Genomic DNA, 19056 nt, shown 5'->3' on the forward strand with positions numbered 1-19056 from the left:
GGAGAGCATGTGAGCGGGTCTCCAGCAGCCCGGAGCGCTGCGTGGGCCCAGCCCTCTGCCCACCCCCACACCTCATCCCTGAGCATCTCACCTCCACGGGTCACTGAGCTCAGGGCTCCCCACAGCTATTTCTGCAGCTGCGAGGACTCAGGTGGGGTCACCATAGGCTGGGCTTTGCATCCCTCAGAGCCTGGAGAAGCAGTCAGCACAGACCAAGTCCAACTGCCTGTTCAAGCCTGGGTGGCCATTCAATTCAGGCCACTTAGTGTCGGGGTTTGAAAAATCACTTTCCCAGTGAGTTGTCTGGTTGCCCTGAACATCATTTCCCGAGCTGGAGTCACTTGCCTACCCTCCTCATTATTTTGTCGTATCTGTGTATCAGTAGCCAGTGCTGGAACGGGCAGTCGTGTAGGTTGTGCACTGCTCAAATCTACAGAAGCTCATGGATGTCAGACTCTGAAGGACATGCCTTGGGATTGTCAAGTGCACAACCTGGGCAGCTGTATGCCACAGGCTATCAACTGTACTGTCACTTCTGTAATAATTCTGTGTACATCTATGTATTTTTGAAATGTCAGTAAATCTTGCCTTGTCCCAAGCAATCGTGTCTGTGAAATCACACATGGATGTGCTAGGTACAGTTTTTTCTAATCTGCATTAACAATGTGTCAGTGCTGTGTGTGCCCCCATGGGAAGTGGTCTCATGGAGCAGTGATGAGAAAGCCAGGCACCTGAGACAGGGTGGTGAAGAGTAAGGGGACAGTATCACTGCGAATGGTACGCACTTTCATTCATTCATTCATTCATTCATTCATTCATTCATTCATCCATCCAGCCATCCATTCAGTCAATCTTCAATTTGGGATACAGTGAGTGTCTTCTAGGTGGTGGGGATAACAATGAAAGAAGAGACAAAGGAAACATAGCTCTCTAGCAAGAAGTAAACACAGTCTTTGTTTTGTAAGCAAGCAGGACCTCCCAAGCTTTTGATGGAAGAGTTTGCCTCAAAACAAAGAGAATTCCCTTGCAGGCTGAGGGCTTAGTTTCTTCAGAGAACTAGCGGGCCCCCTTGGGTCTGAAGGCCCCACAGCCACTGCCTCCGCTCCTGCCTCATGCCCCCGCTGCTCCTGTAGTCACCGAATACCTCTCCAATGAAATCAGCAGAGAGCAGCTGGTCTCAACCACAAGTTAAGAGAAGCATTTCTGCCCCCTGTGACTGGAAAGTCAGGGGTAGGTGCCCATCAGTTGTCCAAGAAAACAGGCATCCTTTTACTTCTGCAAAGATCCGATCTGTTCTGTCATTGGATTTTGACCACGGATCTAATGGTCCCGACATTTGAACGCCATTTTTTACTTTTAACAGCAAGTGTGTGGCTGGGTTACAGTTCACCAACATGCAACAGACATTTCTCTCACTTTCTTAATAACGACCGGGCAGGAGGGTGGGAAGGCCCCCCCCCAGCACGCGGAACCGAGGGCTCCTCCCATCGGGACGCAAGGCCACGCGCAGCCTGGCCAGTCCCAGGCCGTGGCCTTCTGCCGCCATTCGGAGCGCCAGCCCTCACCTGTGCAGCACCTCTGGGAGCCCGGAAGCTTCCGTGTCCCGTGTGTCTGTCTGTCTTCCCCATGTGTCTGTCTCCCGTGGGTCTCTGTTTGTATGCCGTATCTGATCAAGGCTTTCATCCATTTTCTATTTGGGATTTGGCACTAGGGTTTCAAAAGCTCTCCCAGTGGTGCTATCAAGCCGCAGAGCTCAAGACAAAATGCAGTCTGGCCCCAGACTCCTGCTTCCTGTGCAGCTTGGGTCATCCAGAAGCTGCCCAAACTGGCGGGACCTGCCTCCCATTGGGTTCTCTGACTTCACTGACTCCTCAAATGTCAGACACTGGGCATTTGCTTTGCTATCAAACGGGGGTTATCAAGTGCACTTCAAATGAAGAACCTTTGCACCACTGCTCCTTGCCTTGGGGTTCTGGAGACGTCTGTCTGTCCAGCTCTGGACATGGCCGAGCTCTGTGCACGCTGACTCCTCTTGGTCACTGCACAAGCGCTGCCAGCTGTCAGGAGCCCGTCTCCAAGTAAGTGACCAAGGGGACAGTGCGAGGCCCTGGGGAGCTGCCGCTCCAGCTTCTGGGACCCTTTCTTTAGTCCTCCTGTTTCAAGCAGCCCTGTGATGGCAGTGTCACTATTCCCCCAAAACCAGTACAGAGTGGGGCTGGGGCCCGGTGCCTGCTGGCTTCCCTGCCGGACGCCCAGACGGCTGTGAGGCCTAGCTTAGCACTGGACGGCTCTTTGCCTGCAGAGGACAGGTGCCTGGACGCCCCCTGAGACCCTCCTGGGAGCAGAGGGCTATCAAGGTACAAGCATAGACAGTCCTGGTGACTCCTGGGCAAAGAGCTGTTACACCAGGCTTTTGGCATCCGTTTGTACAGACGAGGCAGGGAGGGTCCCAGCTCTGGCCCCTGAAGTCCCAAACCTGGTGGGGAGACCTGGCAAAGGCTGCAGGCGGACAACAGATGCCACAGATGCCCATTCATTCCTGGAGGAACCCCTCCGGCCTGGCTGGGCCCGAGCAGCCGTCATACCAGGTTCTGAAGTGCACACTTCCCAGGGCACCGGCCGACTAGTGGCCGCGTTGGGAGCTGCGGAAGCTGCATCAGCGACGGGAATGGGAGCCAGGTCAGGTGCATGAAGACTGACCAAGCAGGTGTGGTGGCAGAGTGTCGGGGAACAAGAGGGAGTGGTGGGGACATGGCAAACTGGGGACCACACGCCCATTTAGATATGGGCCACTTCTCCGCCTCAGCCGACTGCTGCCTTGTAAGAACGTGGCCCTTCCCATGTTTCAAAAGATGCTGGATTTGTGTATTTTTAATTTGCGAAAATCTCCATTATCATGTTTGCGAACTGGTTCAAAATAAAATGAATGTTTTGCAGGACAATCTACGGGGTCTGACTGTGGGTCTCTGTCTCTGTCTCGACCCCTCCCTCTGTCTGTCTGTCTGTCTGTCTGTCTCTGTCTTTGTCCTCCTCGCCCCACCTGACCTTGTCATCACTCAGGTCACAAATCGGAGCCAGCTCTGAGGCTTCCCGTCACATGTCCCACTGCACACCAGCTGCCTCCGCCATTTTCCCTTTCCCGCCTGGCGCCTGGCTTTCTGCGGGGGGCGTCTCCCACCCTAGTGCCGCTGCTCCACCTGGTGGGGCTGTGGCCGGCTCACCTGATGGGTGCGGCCTCGTCCCCACGGTCCAGCCAGTCTTGTGGGGGAATGATGTACATGCACCAGAGGCCCCAGTTGTAGCCGTGGGCAGCGCTGGCGTACTGCTGCACCTCGAACGTGTCGTACTTGATGTTGTCGATGGCCGGCAGCACCACACGCCGGCCGTCCTCCCGGATACGCGTGAGGGCGGGCTCGGCCCTGCGGGAGGAGCACAGCGTGAGGGAGGGCCTGGGGCAGGAACCCTGCCCCATCCCCAAGGACGGCCCCACTCATCCCCAGCGGGAGTCCAGAGCCGGGGCCACACGGGGCCTGATGGCCAGCTAGACCCCCTTGGGGGTCCCTCACCTCGGGAAGCCCAGGGGCCATGGGGGTCAGGGGCTGCAGACTCCCCTGCCCAAGGTCTGGCCTGCCTGGGGCAGCCCACAGCTAATGACTGATTGACACGGGATGTGAAAACCATTGTGGCCAAATCTGTGACATATCCGAGAGCTGTCCTAGCTCCAGAGTTCCCAGAGGGTCAGCTGAATCTGTCACTGGGTCTCTCCCTCCACCGAATCCATTTCCGTCCCCCCTCCCCACACCCTAAGCCTGCACCTGTGGAAGGAACAGTCACTCACAGCATCAACTGAGGACCAATCATGTGCCACACTCTGTTCTAAAAAATTCAAATACATTGTGAACTAAAAAGGAAAACAGCGCTCGCCTCGGGGAGCCTGTGATACAGCGGAGGGACGAGAAAGACCATCGAGTGCAGTTGTGCAGTGCGCGACCTGCACAACAGCATGACGCTGGTGGGGGGCAGACAATACGTAATTAAGGACAGAGGTGACAGATGTTATAGGGAAAGAAAAGCCTCATGGGCAGAGGAGAGAGAAATGGGGGCCAGGAGGGGAACTCGAACGTCAGTCAAGTACGTGCTGGGATGGACGGAACCAACCCTCAGAACACATTCGCGGTCCTGGGGTTCTGGGATGCCCAGGAGAGTGGAGGGAGCGTGGAAGGAAGTCTCCACTCATCTGCCTGAGAGGCCAAGCCTGTTTGAGCCAGCTGAGGCTGTTAGGAGACCGCAAACGCCAGACCCTCACTGGACCCAGTGGGGACCCCTGAACCGTGCCTGTGGGACGTGTCCAAAGCAATCGCACCCATCCCCGATCAATGCCCCCACCACCCCTCATTTCCCTCGGGGACAGTTTTTCACAGGATGTTTTAGTTTAGGCTTCACAGGGTTTAAAAATGAGCTGGGAGTTTTGATATAAAAATTGTGAGTTTTAGTGTCTGTCGAAGTGGGACAAGGGGGCCAACTGGGCTGACTTCCCCTGGGTGTGGGTCACCCCCCCACCCACTGTGGATTTAACTTCTGAATCTTGAGATGACATCATCCTGGACTACCAGGTGGCCCTGAATCCAATGGCAGGGTCAAGGTCCTTCTGAGAGACAGAAGAGAGACAGACCCACAGAGGGCAGAAGCCATGATGACGGAGACAGAGATTGTCACGATGCAGCCACACCCAAGGGCACCTGGGGCCACCAGAAGCTGGAAGAGGGTTGAAGGGTGGCCCTCCCGAAAAGGTGCACCCCGGGAACCTGTACATGTGACCTAAAGGGAAACAGAGTCTTTGTAGATGTGGGATCATCCTGGATTAGGGGTCCCTCGACCCAGTGACAGGGTCCCTCTAAGGGAAAGATGGGGGGATTTGAGACAGAGGAGAAGCCTCACGACAACCAAAGCAGACATGGGAGGGATGTGGCCACAGCCTGGGGATGCCTGGAGCCCCTAGACTCCGACAGAGGCAGGAAGGACCCTCCCCTGGAGCCTCCAGAGGGAGCGCGGTGCTGGGACACCGTGAGTTTGGACTGTGGCCTCCAGAACTGGGAGAGCATGAATTCCTGTTGTTGAAGCAGGTCATTTGTTACGGGGGCCTCAGACACTCACACACCAAGCAACCCTCCCTCTGCCCACACTCATTTGTCCAAAGCACACGCTCACGTCCCAGGCCACCTCAAACATCCGTTGGGCCCTGGCGTCTGGTTTACAATCCCAGGTAGGTACTTATCTGGCAGCCTTGTGCCTGGAGCCAGGCACCATCAGGGGCTCCACACACATGTAATCCTGACAGCGAGCATGCGTCTAATGTCCCCACTCTGGGAAACGGAGCACGCCGGGGGATTAACGCCCCCGCCCCTCCGCCCCGACACACAGCCAGGAGACCTTCTCTCTGCGCACGCTTCCGACCACCGTGACTCTGCACAGCCTGCCTCAGTCATCGCCCGCTGCCCTCCCCATCCAGCTGCCATTTATCCTCTGGTGTCCGCTGTAGGGCCTGGGCCCAACAAGGGCTCTGGGGACGCCCCCCAGATGCAGCGACCAGAGAGGAAATACGGAAACATGCCAGGAGCCCAGCAGGGCTTTCCAGAAAACTCCAAAGCACATCCTACTCTTTTGCCAACACGTCCCCAGACACCATCTGTGAGAACCTGGCTCAGGGTACCAGGGTCTGGTCAGAGGCACCAGGACCACTCCCAGGCTGGCCACTCTAGGAGCCCCCGGGAGGGGGACACAGACCCCTGGGCCCCACCCCAGAAGCCCTAGGTCGCAGGGACCTGCATTTCTTGCCAGCTCTCAGGCTGCTGATGTGCTGGACGGGCCCCCATGGCCCCCCACCCAGAAGGAGGACCTCAGGGCCCCGCCTCCCTGTGGGTGGGGCTTCTAGACCATCCTGTGCCCCACGTCCCCACCTTTCTCATTAGAAGCCCACTTTGCCCCTGCGTGGTGGGGGTGACACAAAACGTGTGGCCTTTGATCTAGAATGTTCCATAAGGACAAGAAATTGCTTCCAACTTGTGCCCAGTGGCTTGTACCAGGACCCTATAAACCGAACATATACACAGCAATGGTCCCCAACCTTGTGTGGACTTCCCTGACCTGTCCTCGCTTTATTCTGTCACCTGTTGGGATTACTAGCCAATTACAATGACTCTGGGCTCAAGGTTGGGGTACAGGTCGGTCCTCACATGGATACATCCTGAGACCCGCCCCCCACGCACGGTTTCTGGGGTGAGGCTGCTGGGCATGGAGAGGCCGTGTGGCTGGACGCCTCCTGCCTGCCAGCCCCATCACCTCTGACTGGCTCCTGCAAGGACTCCACGAAGCCAGTGCCAGGCTGGGAGCTCAGCTCTCCGCCTGCGCCCGCCCTTACCAGCCGGTGCTGAACTCCACGTGGGCGTCAAAGAAGCCGACGACGGGGGCCGTGGCCACCTTCCAGCCCTGCAGCCGCGCCCGGATCAGGCCTTCTCGCCTGCTGTTCCGCACGATCTTCACCAGGCCCGGGTACCTCTTGTTGACGTACTGGTCCAAGTTGAACTTGAGCTCCACTGCGGGGGAGATAGAGACATCTCAGCACTGCGACCCCGGGAGGAGCCTGGGGTCACGAGGCTAGAGGTCAGCGAGCACAGGTTGGGGCGCTGGGTGCCCTGGATCCACATTCCATAAATATGCAAGGGGACCCTCCACGCTGGACGTGATCCAACGTGCTGGGGGCCACGCAGACATAGACCCCCTATGGACGGCGTTCCAGTGGGAAGCAAAGGAAAGTGATTCACTCAGAGGCCAGTGTCATGATACAGGAGCAAATGGAATGGCTCATTCAGCCCTGAAAGGGAGTGGTGCCCAGGGGGCGGCTGAATCCAGTCCAGCCACACAGCCTCAAAAAGGAAGGACATTCTAACACCTGACACAATACGATGAGCCTTGGGGACTTGGTGCTGAGTGGCATAAGCCAGTCACAAAAGGACACACACTGTGTGATGCCCGCCACGTATATGAGGTCCCTGGAGGAGTCAGATTCATGGGGACAGCAAGCAGATGGTGGTGCCAGGGGCTGTGGTGGGGGAGGGGGAGTGAGTGTTTCATGGGGAGAGTTTCCATTTGGGATGATGGAAAGTTCTGGAGACAGTGGCGATGACAGCTGCCCTGACTTCAGATTTACGGCCTCCAGACACCAACACGCATCCCCTCGCTGGCCCCACTCACCATTGTCGCTGTTGTCGTCCACCAAGATGACCTCTTTGAGCAGCTGGGGGGGCGTGTGGTTGACCACGCTGTGGACGGAGCGCAGGATGACGGAGAGGGCCTCGTTGACAAAGATGAAGACCACAGAGACCTGGGGCAGGTCATCCGAGTAGGTCATCTGTCTGCACCTGTGGGAGGCAGGGTGTGGGGCAGCGGTCAGCGCTGGGGGGTGGGAGCCTGGTGCCCCCAGTTCGAGATCCTATTACCAGTGAAAGAGCAACAGCAATGCCACAACCAAAACCCGGCCTGACATGGTGAGAAATGGTCCCGTCACAGTGGTCTCAGTACCGTGGGCGTCATGCTCTGAGCCCAAGCCCTCTGCCTGTGGAAAGGCAGGGATTGCACTCATAAGGCATCCAGCCTTTCCCCGGTGCCCTCGGAAGGTGTGGGAGACATGAAACGGAGCAGCAATCATCTCAGGTCCAGTGGAGGTGCCTGGGCCCCAGCCTGGAGCCCACATCGGCCTCAATGACCAGCTGTCTGTGCCCCGGGACAGCTGGCATCTACTGGCACTGCACACAGCAGGTGTTGTCCCCTGACACAGGCCACCCAAGATGGGGGAATGCAAACATCAAATGAGGCCACTGGGACAAAAGCTGTGTCTACACAGGAAAGCCTAGTCATTAGGAACCAAAGTAACAAATGACCTGGGTCAAACCTGAGAGGGGGAAAACATGTTGTTCTCCCAAAGGTCTTATCTTGGAGATAGGGGTGTGGGAGGGGAAAGAATGGACCAGGGAAAGCAAATAGTCCGCAGGGAGGGGATGAGAGCCTGGAGGAGAGGGGGGCGTAATGAGCAATGTTTCGTTTTCAGCGGTAGTTAAATAGTGTGTATTTATCAATGCGTCTGAAGAAGGCAAGGGGCTGTTACTGGAATCATGTAACAGAATAAATTCACAAGGGTAAAGGGGACCGTCAAAATCAAAGACACGGGAACAGGAAGAAACAGAAAAGTAAATACCTGAGATAAAGTCAGATAGAAGGAGCCCAGTTAGGTACATTGGCTGCTGTAATAAATGTGAATAAACAAAATCTCCTCAAAATAGCAGTAGCCTTTCAATTAAGTTCAATGCACACACTCACGCTCACACATAACCTGGCCATTTGCTATTTACAATAAACACTCAAAATAAAGTGATAGGGGGCCGGCCCGGTGGCTCAGGTGGTTGGAGCTCCATGCTCCTAACTCCGAAGGCTGCCGGTTCGATTCCCACATGGGCCAGGGGGCTCTCAACCACAAGGCTGCCATTTCAATTCCTCGAGTCCCGCAAGGGATGGTGGGCTCCGCCCCCTGCAACTAAGATTGAACACGGCACCTTGAGCTGAGCTGCCGCTGAGCTCCCGGATGGCTCAGTTGGTTGGAGTGCGTCCTCTCAACCACAAGGTTGCCGGTTCAACTCCCGCAAGGGATGGTGGGCTGTGCCCCCTGCAACTAGCAACGTTGACTGGACCTGGAGCTGAGCTGCGCCCTCCACAACTAAGATTGAGGGGACAACAACTTGAAGCTGAATGGCACCCTCCACAACTAAGATTGAAAGGCAACAACTTGACTTGGAAAAAAGGCCTGGAAGTACACACTGTTCCCCAATAAAGTCCTGTTCCCCTTCCCCAATAAAATCTTTAAAATATATCTATATAAGTAAAAATAAAGTGATAAAAAAAAGTCGAAAATATACTGAACTGGGAAAGGTACCAGGCAAATACGACCCCCGCCCAAAGCAGGAATGCCGCCTAACATCACCCAGGAAAGAACTTAGTGCAGAAAACCAGGCATCACAAAGAGGGCTCTTTGTGAAGGAGAAAAATGGTTATAAACCGTTTTCAGGAAGTGACAGGCAGCTGAGTGTCAAACCATGAGGATTTACGGGAGTTTGATGAAACCTCGCGTGTGCATTGCCTTCAAAACCACGCAGTCTGTGAGTTAGGCCAGGAGGGAGGTACATGGTGTGTCCCTAACCCTTCAGAGAAGAAATGGCTTTTCCTATGCCCACAGGACATTTACAGAAAGTGGTCATATTTGCAAAACAGAAAACCGTAGTTTTACAATGCAGGTATTTTGCAGCAGGCGCGGCTCTGTGGGAGTGTGACCTGGGCAGTCCTGTGGCCCACACGGGGAGGGCCTTCTGTCATCCCAGCCTTGTCCCTGTGTGTCACCAATCATTGGATTAGGGCCGCCCTGCTGCAGTGGGACCTCATCTTAACTAATTACATCGGCAAGAACCCCATGTGCAAACCAGGTCACGTCTGCAGTCCTGGGGGTTAGATGTGGACGTATTTGGAGACAAAACTAGCCCCTCACTCCAGTAATGCTGATCCCACGCCTTGAGAAAGAGCTGCTGTCTGCAGGGCACACTGGGGTTCCCGGGCGCTGAAAGGATCACCCACCAAGTCCTGGAGAAAACCAATCCTGATAACTCTAATCATGATCGCCAACACTTACATTAACCAATACTTACAACTAGTAATTATAATAACTACTAGCAATGGCAAGCAAGCATGGTGCTCACCAACGGTGACAGTCACCGATCACGATGATTAATACTTATGAGAACCAATCGTCCTACAGCAACAGCTCGCGGCCCCGGGGGCGCAGCGCGTGCATGTCTGGTGTATCAGTCCACTTACCCCTCACAGCAAGCGTAATAGGAGTCAAACGCCCCCATTGTAAAGACGACGACCCTATGGCCTGGAGGGCTAACTCTCCCCCTGGCATAGTAAGTGCTGGCGTCGGGATTTGAACCTGAGACCTCAGCTTCAGGCGCAAACGGACCTGGGCTCCAGCCCTGTGTGCCAGCAGAGCCCTCCCAGGAGCCCCTGCCCCACGGCTGGAGTTAGAGCCCCAGCGTGACTTGCAAAGGCAGACTGTCCCACTGACACGGGCCAGACACCCGGCAGGGAGACCTCATCTCTCAGAAAGATGCTTTATGACAAGAAGTCTTCACTCTATTTCTCTGTAGAGGAAAAAAGTTGGAACGCACAATTTTCATGAACTTGCAAAATATGTAAAACTGGAAAAAAAAACTTGAGGAAGGAAATACATCTTAAGAGCGACGGCAGGAGCAGCGGCATATGGAGCAGAAGCATCTCAGAGCAGAGGTGCTGGAGGAGGCCTGGGAGGGCCAGAGGCTGCACCGCCTCACAGCAGATCTGACACGGCCATCGTGTCCCATCGTGTCACCATCGCGTGCCGCGCCTCCTCTCACCGAGCTCGCCATCTTCAAGTGTCCTTATGCGGTGTCTCTGTCCCCTCAGAACGCAAGAACAAAGAGCAGCCCTGTTCACTGCCAGATCCCAGAACCCAGAGCTCTGCGTACACATAGCAGGTTACAATGTAAAAACTAAAAACGGAGCCACTTTAAAATGGAGCGGGGGGCTGCCTGGCACCTCTGACTCCTCAAACCTGTGGGATGTGAAAATGGGACAAAATAACCTTTGCACGGGGCCTGCAACATTGTGTCCCAAAGAACTCTTTGCAAAGATACAAGAAAGCAGATGTTATGCCTAAGGGACTGGCTACCTACAGTGGCTACTGGACCGAAAATTAAAAACATGGTTTAGAATTAGTGTCACTATGTAGCTTTCCTGCACCAATACCAGTGCCTTCCTTCTGTGGATCTAACTGTCCCCTCCCTTCTCATAAATACCCCTGGTTTTTGTCTCCTCATCCGAACACTATTTGGCTTCTGCCTGAATAGCGATTCTTGTTGCTCTCAAGTAAATGTTTATTGGCTCTCACTTTGGACTTTTTGCAAGTTATCAACAATAAACATTTGTTAATGAGTGGACGGACCCACACTCACGGGCCTTGACTGCTGACACTCACATCACCTCCCCACCGTCCTCATGACAGCAGAAGCCAGCACACCCTGTCTGAGGCGTGCAGGAAGCCCCCACCCCCTTTTATCTCCTTCCATTATCAGTTAGGAGGCCAGCAGACCTCTGGGACCCATTTGTGCTCCCTGTGTCAAGAAGTCACCCCGTAGTCAGCAGCTGTTTCATGAGGACCTACCATGCAGGGGACACTGTTCCAGGCGCTGGAGGCCTCGTGCTCCAGCCCTCACTTCCATTGGTGAGGGGGCCAAGAGCAAGTAAACAAACACAGAACGTGATTCCAGAGCGTGGCAGGGGCTGTGGCGGAGACAAAAAGGGGACAATGGGGGAGAGAGTGCCTTGGGGGCGTCTTTACATGAGCTGAGCAAGAGAAGCCATGAGGACGTGACCGTGTTTGTACCTGCATTAGCTGCTAGGGCGGATGTGACAAGTGCCACCGACCAGGTGACGTAAACAGCAGACATTTAGTGTCCCCCGTCCTGGAGGCGGGAAACCCAAGATCCAGGTGTGGGCAGGGCTGGTTCCCCCGAGGCCTCTCTCCTCGGTGTGTGGACGGCTCTGTGCCCGTGTCCTCACACAGCTGTCCCTCTGTGTGTGTCTGCATCTTGACCCCCCTTCTTAAAAGGACCCCAGTCCTATGGGGTCAGAAACCAGCCCAATAACCTCATTTTACCCCAACCACCTCCCTGAGTCCTGGGCAGTCACATCCTGAGGTCCTGGGGGCCAGGGCTTCAACCTGTGAATTTTGGGGGGACCCAATTCAGCCCAAACAAGCCCCAAAGGATAAAGAGGAACCAGCCATGCGAGGACTGGGGGACGAGGAACGCACAGGTGGGGCCATCCCGGCCGTGAGGTCGCAAGTGTCAGGAGGCGCGTGCTTTCCCCAGGGTGATACTGTCTTATTTACTCCGTTCACGTCCACTTCACCAGTTATACTCGTCGTGAACATTTGCAGCTTACAAATTGTTGTCTGCATTAGACATGGTTCAATATACACAGGTTATGCTCATTTTGGACCAGCATGAATCGGCATAACATAATCTCTTTTACTTATAACGCTTCTCCGTTAAGAAGAAATTGTGTGAACTATTGAGCAGATCGAGGGACATTCGAGCCCAGGGAAGGCCTGACGGCCAGGAGGCCACGGCAGCCTGTGCCTGTCCCCCAGCTCAAGCAAGGAGGCTGCGTTGCCCCCTGTCGGTGAGTGGCCTGCTCCTCCTCCTGCGGGGCAGCCACTGTCCCGACTCCGAGGGTCACGGGCAGGCTCTTCTCGCGCTTGACCACGTATGTTCACACTCCGAGTAACAGGATACGTGCGCTTGGACTTGACATGAATGGACGTGCTGTCTGCAGGGGCCCCTCACATCCTGTTTTTCCGCCAAACATCAGGTTCCTGGTGGCCGCTGGGCTGGGCCCGTTTTCAGGATTGTGCTGAGTCCCCGGTGCGAGGACGTCACCACGTGCGTGCCCATCTTCCTCTAGTGATGTCACGAGTTCCCAGCTCTCCCTCTGGCAGGGTCTTTCCCGGTGTCCCTCTGCTCCTGAACTGGCAGTTCGGCGTCCCCAGCTGGAGCCTCCCTGCCCTGGGCGGTGACCTCAGTTGCGTTGGCAGCTCCTGCCCTGTCCCCACACTGGAGCCAGGCAAGGGTTCTGATGTGACTGAGGAAAACAGAAATGAACCCCGAAGCTGCAGCCCTAGAATAACTCAGTTTACGTTACTCAGGAAACTTATGGGGACTCGCTTTGTGCCGCTGGAGACATAAACACAGGACGACAGGGGATGAAGTCCCTTCCAGGGAGCCATGAGCTGCACCTCGTGACAAGGGGACACACATCCATCTCCTGCAGGAGAGACGGGTCTGGGGCTGAGTGCAGACCAGGAAGCCTCCTCGTGAGGCCATGACCGATGTTTCTGGGAACAGCTGAGGGAGGGCTCTTGGCAGCACGTCACCTGGGATGGCTTCTGCCTGTGACATCCTTGTGGATGCCTTCCTGGAGGCAGCATCTGCCACTGTGTGTGACATATTCCTGCTCTCCCAGGGACACCGAGGTGAGTGGAGAATCCTAAATGAGCAGGTGCCACACCGAGGCTGGGTCCACCAGGGGGCCCGAGGCAGGATTCTGGGGGGCAGGGAGGCACAGTGCCCCCCACACCCTGGGAACTGTCTTTCTGAGACTGAGTCCCTCCTTTCCATCTGCCTCCCACTGGCCTCTGACCCCGAAGCAGAATGAGCCACCAGAACTGGGTTCCGGAGAAGAGAGCCAGTGGGAGTCACACCCTTGGGGACCATCCCGCCACTCCCCTGAGGACCCCCTGCCCTCCTGCAGACACCTACCTCCCCCACCCCCACCCCCACCCTGCACAGACTGAGGGCACAGACTGGGGGAGCCTCCTGGTGAGAGCCACCAGCGCAGGCTGTGGCCCCAAGAGCCTGGTGACTGTAGGTGCTCCACCCACACAACAGGGCTCGTTTCCATGACGACACTGAGTTTTCCCATCTCATCATCTCAGACGCCTGCCTCCATGTGCAGGCCCTACATGCAGGAAGCATCAGCACGACCCTCGCCAGGACCCGGCCCTGGGCTCACACTGCTGGGTCCCAGGCCCTCACCTTCCCTGTCCACCATGTCTGCACTTGTTAGAGATGGCAGCCAAGCTGTTGGCAGCTTAGACAACCAGTGTGCATGGAGCCTGTGAGAGCCGTGACACGGGGGCAGCTCTGAGCTGGAATGCAGACGGGGCGTAGGGTAGGCCCACTCCCCTCTGGTTCTGTGTGATTTGCATTTACATTCTTCCTTTCCTGGTCCCAGGGGCCAGGCTTACTAATCAAGATCTGTGTTAAGTGCTTTGTGGCATAATTAAAGCCGCTGCTTAATTAGAAAAGCTGTCTACCTCCAGAAAACAGGAAATCAATATTGTATTAATGGGAGAAAGTTCTCACTGGAACTGTGGGTGGAATCGCTGTTGGGGCAGGACACATGCACACACACGCACACACATGCTCTGATGTCCTGTGTGGGTTTCTGATGACTGCACCTGTCAGAGCCCAGCAGCAGGACAGCTTCTGATTGGATGGACGGGTGCCGTGGGGATTAGGCCATTTAAGGAATCAAAACCTGAACGTTTCAGATGGGCATAGACTGAGCTTGCCTTTGTGCATATATTCATTTTACCATCTATAAACATTTGCTGAGGGCCTACTAAGCGCCAGCCATGGCCACCGACATGACAGCATGAAGCTGCTGCCATTTGCAGGATGGAGGACGCCACATGTCAACATCCTGCAACGCTGTGTCTTAGGTGTCCTTCCCTGCATTCTAGTCGCCGACAGCTGTGTAACCAACCTCCCACGTAGTGGCTTAACATGGCAGCGGCTTAACATGGCAGCCACCGCTGGCTTTCCTGTCATGGCTCCTGGAAGGCCAGGACTGGTGGCTCTGGGTCAGGGACTGTCCTGTGGGCTCTTGGATGGGGCTGGCAGCCACCGTGTCTCTCTCTGAGCTCTCAGTGCCTGTCCACATGGATGCCCCGAGGAAAGGCGGTTGGTCCCCCTCACAGCAGGTGGCATAGCTACTGGGAGGGGGAGGATGCTACGTCCTGGAGCCCGCAGGAGGGAGAGATGGTGCAGGAGCGGCCGATGGGGGGAGGGGCAGGGACCCCACAGCACCCCTGTTGCCCCAGTGCCCAGTCTCCCCTGGAGAGATGCTCTCCCCACCCCCAGTCCTCCAGACCACTCAGGCCCCAGCTCCACAGCCAGGCACTGGGGAGCTCAGTCCAGAGACTGGCCTTTCCTGCCTTGGTTTCCCCATCTGTAAAGTGGGGACAATATCGGCCCTCAAAGCCTTGCTCCGGGGTTAAGGGAGTAATACCTGGCTGTAGGCAGCACTCTACGACATGTGTGTCTTAAGCCACAGGGAGAGGCTGGGGCCCTCATGTGGCATGGGTCCCACCAGGTCCTTTTCTGTCCCAGGACGACTGGTGCCCAAGTCCTCAGCCATGCTCTCATGAGCACTGTCACTGCACAGGAACCATCCCTGCAATGCAGCCCACCGAGCGCAAGGGAGGTGCTGTCTGAGCAGCAGCCCCAAGCTCCTCAGGCCCAGGACAGAGCCTGGCGGGGACAGCAAGGGGCTTGGGAAGGCCTCCGTCCATTGCTGTTCATCTATCACATTGTGCACACGTGTGTGTGCATGTGTGTGCACGCCTGTATGTGTGTGTGTGTTGAGGGGTTGTTCTTTGCACATCACGGGCATCAGAACCTCCTCGTTTCTTTTCTGGAAAGAAATGGGATAGAAACACACATGTAAATAAAAAATCCATATTCTCTAATTCAGGGAGGCAGAGAGGGTCACCCCTTCACATAAGAGTTGCTGTAAATCAGGTCTCTACCAATTAAGGTGCATTGCAAATGTCAGCTCTTCCAAAGTTCGCTCTGATGTCTTCTCCTGTGATGTGAGAAGACAACTGAGGTTGATCACTTCTGTCAGGTTTCATCTTGGCAGACGGAGGTTCCTCAAAGGGGAAGCCGCCGGGAATGCGAGGGAGGGAGGGGCGTCTGGGTGCTCCTGGGAAGCCAGCGGCCTCCTGCGGCTCACGCGGCCAGGGCCAGGCCCAGCCCAACGCTGGAGGAAGGTGCCCTGAGGGCACGGGGGCACCTTGGATGAACCAGGGGAGCCCTGCGACTTCAGGAAGCACAAGTTCAATGAAAATTTGCTTCAGCAAAAGCTTTTACAAACACACGTGTGTGTGTATGTGCGTGTGTGCTAATTCACCGCAGAGCCGAGAGCACTTTTCACTTATAATCCACGAGCACCAGCTTCAGGGGCCGCTGGACCTAGGAGCTCACCCTGTGGCACTGGAGCCGGTTCCTGCCCACCTCCCAGGGCTGCCGTACCTGCCGGGACTTTCCTTGGTTTCCACGGTGGGTTCTGGAACTCCAAGCTGTCCCACCCTGACAATAAGATGGTGCAGCTCCCCAGGTTTCCATCCTTGCAGTTTTACTTTGGGGGAAAATTTATGTTTTCCCCCCCAAATGGACTCAGGTAATTCCAAGATTGGGCTGGCCATGTGACAGCTCTGAGCCAATCGCTGTGGCTGGAGGGCCCCAAGCTGGGACTGGCTTAGCCCTGGGTCACAAGACCTGCCCTGCATCTGGGATGGACAGTTTCCTTGGCTTCCCAGGGAGACAAAGAGCTACGGCCCCAAATGGGAAAACTAGATTTCAGGGAGGCAAACAACAGGCAGCCCCAGCTGTACAGGGAGCATGGCTGTACCTGACGACGGTCCCCAGGGCATTCATGGGACAGGTGGAGCAGACCCCCCCCACACCGAAACAGGAGCAGGTCCCTGCACCCCAGGCCCAGCACTCACTCTCCACCTGTCACCAACTCAGAGCAGCAACCTTGGTCACGTGGCTGCCCAGCCCAGCCCCGAACCCCAGCTCGAGCCAGGAAGCGCTGCCAGAGGTGCTTTCCCGGCCAGGGTTCCCACAGACGGGCCCCCAGAAGCAGCCCAGCTGAGCCTCATTAAAGCCATGACGTCCACTTAATACAGTGTTTTGTTTAAGTCTCGTTCCCACCAAGGTGACTCGTGAGCTTTCAAACAGGATGTGTGATCGGGAATGACGACTCAGTCCTGAGTGACCGCAAAGCAAAGCCACTGAGGGATCTGAGTTTCTGACTGATCAACTGCTGTGGCTTTGGGGACAGGAGGATAGGGGTTTGTCCGCCCTGACAGATTGGCAAATGCCTCTTTCAAGTCTCCACCCGCCCCTGTAGTAACTGGGCCAGAAGCAAGTAGGACAAATGTGCTTGGCAGAGCCTGATGCTTCAAGCTTCTGTCATTTGTGTCACTTGTGTCACCTGTGTTCGTGGCAGCACCCTGAGCATCAGCCACGGGGCAGCCCGCCTCCCCAGACTCACAAATGTCTGTGTCAACAGGGACCGAGCCCCTTCCGCGCTGTGAGGACGCTGGTGCCTGGCTGAGGGCAGAGGGACCCGGGAGGGCTCCCCACACCCGGAGTAGCCATGCCACCTCTCTGTGACGGTCTGTGTCATGGCTGGCTGGGGCGCTGCTGCTGGTCCCTGTAGGAGGGGCCGCTACTCACTTTTTGGGCCTGTAGTCGGGGATGGTTCTGTCCAGCGAGATGCGGTCACTCAGCTGAGCGTTGTAACCGTACTCTTCATACTTGCCCTCCGTCTCCTGGCTGTCGTCCTGCAGAGTGGCTGCCATGCCGCCCTGGCCCAGGCCTCCCGGCCCCTCCACCAGACCCATGGGCTTGGCGAGGCCTGGCGGGGAGGAGGAAAGAGGGTGGTCAGGCAGGTCCCGGGATGCAGCCGTCCTTCCCGCGCCCCTCCCAGCCTCGCCGCACAGCCCTCTCTCAGGCCCACTCGGGACATTCCTCGCACCCGACAGGGTTCCAGCTGCAGGATGTGGCGGGACAAGCAGAACCACGGAGCCGGTGAGAAGATCCGTGCTTGGAGGGGTGGGGAGACAGGCAGAGCACAGAGGGCGTGTAGGCCAGAGGAACGACCCTGTGTGACACGTGATGACAGACACGTCATTACACATTCATCCAAACCCACAGGACGTGTAGCACCAAGTATGACCCATGTCAGCTGTGGGTTTCAGGGGATGATGATGTCGGTCCGTCTGTTATTAATAACCCAGAGTGTGTGGGAGGGGCCTCCCCACAGTCTTCCTGTAAGCCTAAAACTGCTCTAAAAAATAAGGTGTCTTAATTTTTTAAAATATAAAAGAAATAAAAATGAACAAAAAACACAAAGCAGCTGGCCCCCTGCTCACAGCCCTCAATATTGTCTGTCTTTTTCATTCCAACCAATCGCACCTGTGCACAAAGGCACATGGCTTTCGGGTAAGAGGAGGGCACCGCTGGCGTCCCCAACAACCTGCGTGGTTCTCAGGAGCGGCTCGCGGAACGAGACAGCTCGTCCTGTGTGGCTCTGTCTACAAGGCTCAGCAACGGACAAAGCCAACCTGGGGCTCAGGGCAGCAGGTAACCTCCAGGGCAGGTGTCACTGGCTGGAAAGGAGCCCTCAGACCAGGATGAGTGTGCATGTGGGCACCTGAGAGGGCCAGGCTGGGGGTGTTCTGGAATGTTCTAGGCGGTCACCTGTGTCAGGAGAGGAACACAGCTCAGCAGTGTTGTTCCCAGAGGGAACTGGGGACCAGAGCTGTGCCCACCAGACTAGGACGCCCTCCTTGCTGCTGGGGATGGACGACTCTTAGACCCTTTCCTGCACATTTGCATAGGAATTTGATGTGAGTCGGAGACAATTTCCCTGGGCTTCAGTCCACTGTCACCACCGCCTACACTCCGGCCCCCACGCCCCCCTCCCTGATTTTTCTTAGCTCTGTTATTATTTTTAGTTGTTCTGGTGGTTACCTTTGTGACCGTAAGAGGCATATTTGCAGCTCTATTTCTGGAAGAGTCGACTTTAGCGGGTGTCTAACAACTTCCTACCAGGTGAGAGGAGAAATGAGCAAATCCCCCCCTCCCCCAGTTACTATTGGGCAGGGCGGGAGGGTGGGTATACGTTGTTTCAGTTACAGGTAAGTACCTAAACTTATCTGAATAAGCTCAGAGCTGGCTCCACAGGGTTTCATTAACCATGCTGTGTTGGGCCCTTAAGCATTTGTTAGGAAGGGACATCTCATGCTCAGTGTTCTTCCCACAATGAAAGTCACAATAAAAACATAAAATGTTGAATTGCAAAAATAACAAAAGAAACACATCAGCATGCCTCCCGCCTAGCTCACACGTTTCACTACGTGGCCGTGACCCAACTTTCCACAAGCCTTGGCTCAATGTCGGTCCTAACACCAGACATGAGGCCACACTGGTCACGTGGTCATTACATAAATATGATGCACTGTGCAGCTAGCGTCACCGGACCTCAGAGACCACAGTGGGA

General features: G+C 55.8%; 1 protein-coding gene across 3 annotated transcripts in view; it reads right to left on the reverse strand.

The window, feature by feature from the left end:
- Positions 1-19056, reverse strand: part of GALNT9 (polypeptide N-acetylgalactosaminyltransferase 9) — a 50576-nt gene that overhangs the window by 12859 nt on the left and 18661 nt on the right. For all 3 annotated transcript variants that reach the window (XM_074321824.2, XM_074321825.2, XM_074321826.2), the window contains exons 2-5: positions 17229-17409; positions 7252-7418; positions 6419-6593; positions 3222-3419 (exon numbers count right to left, since the gene is read on the reverse strand). In XM_074321824.2, coding sequence (XP_074177925.2) covers positions 3222-3419; positions 6419-6593; positions 7252-7418; positions 17229-17409 — 721 coding nt within the window. The remainder of the gene's footprint in view (positions 1-3221; positions 3420-6418; positions 6594-7251; positions 7419-17228; positions 17410-19056) is intronic.

The sequence above is a fragment of the Rhinolophus sinicus genome, chromosome 9 (assembly GCF_057876585.1).
Source record: "Rhinolophus sinicus isolate RSI-liver-muscle chromosome 9, RSI-T2T, whole genome shotgun sequence".
NCBI lineage: Eukaryota > Metazoa > Chordata > Mammalia > Chiroptera > Rhinolophidae > Rhinolophus > Rhinolophus sinicus.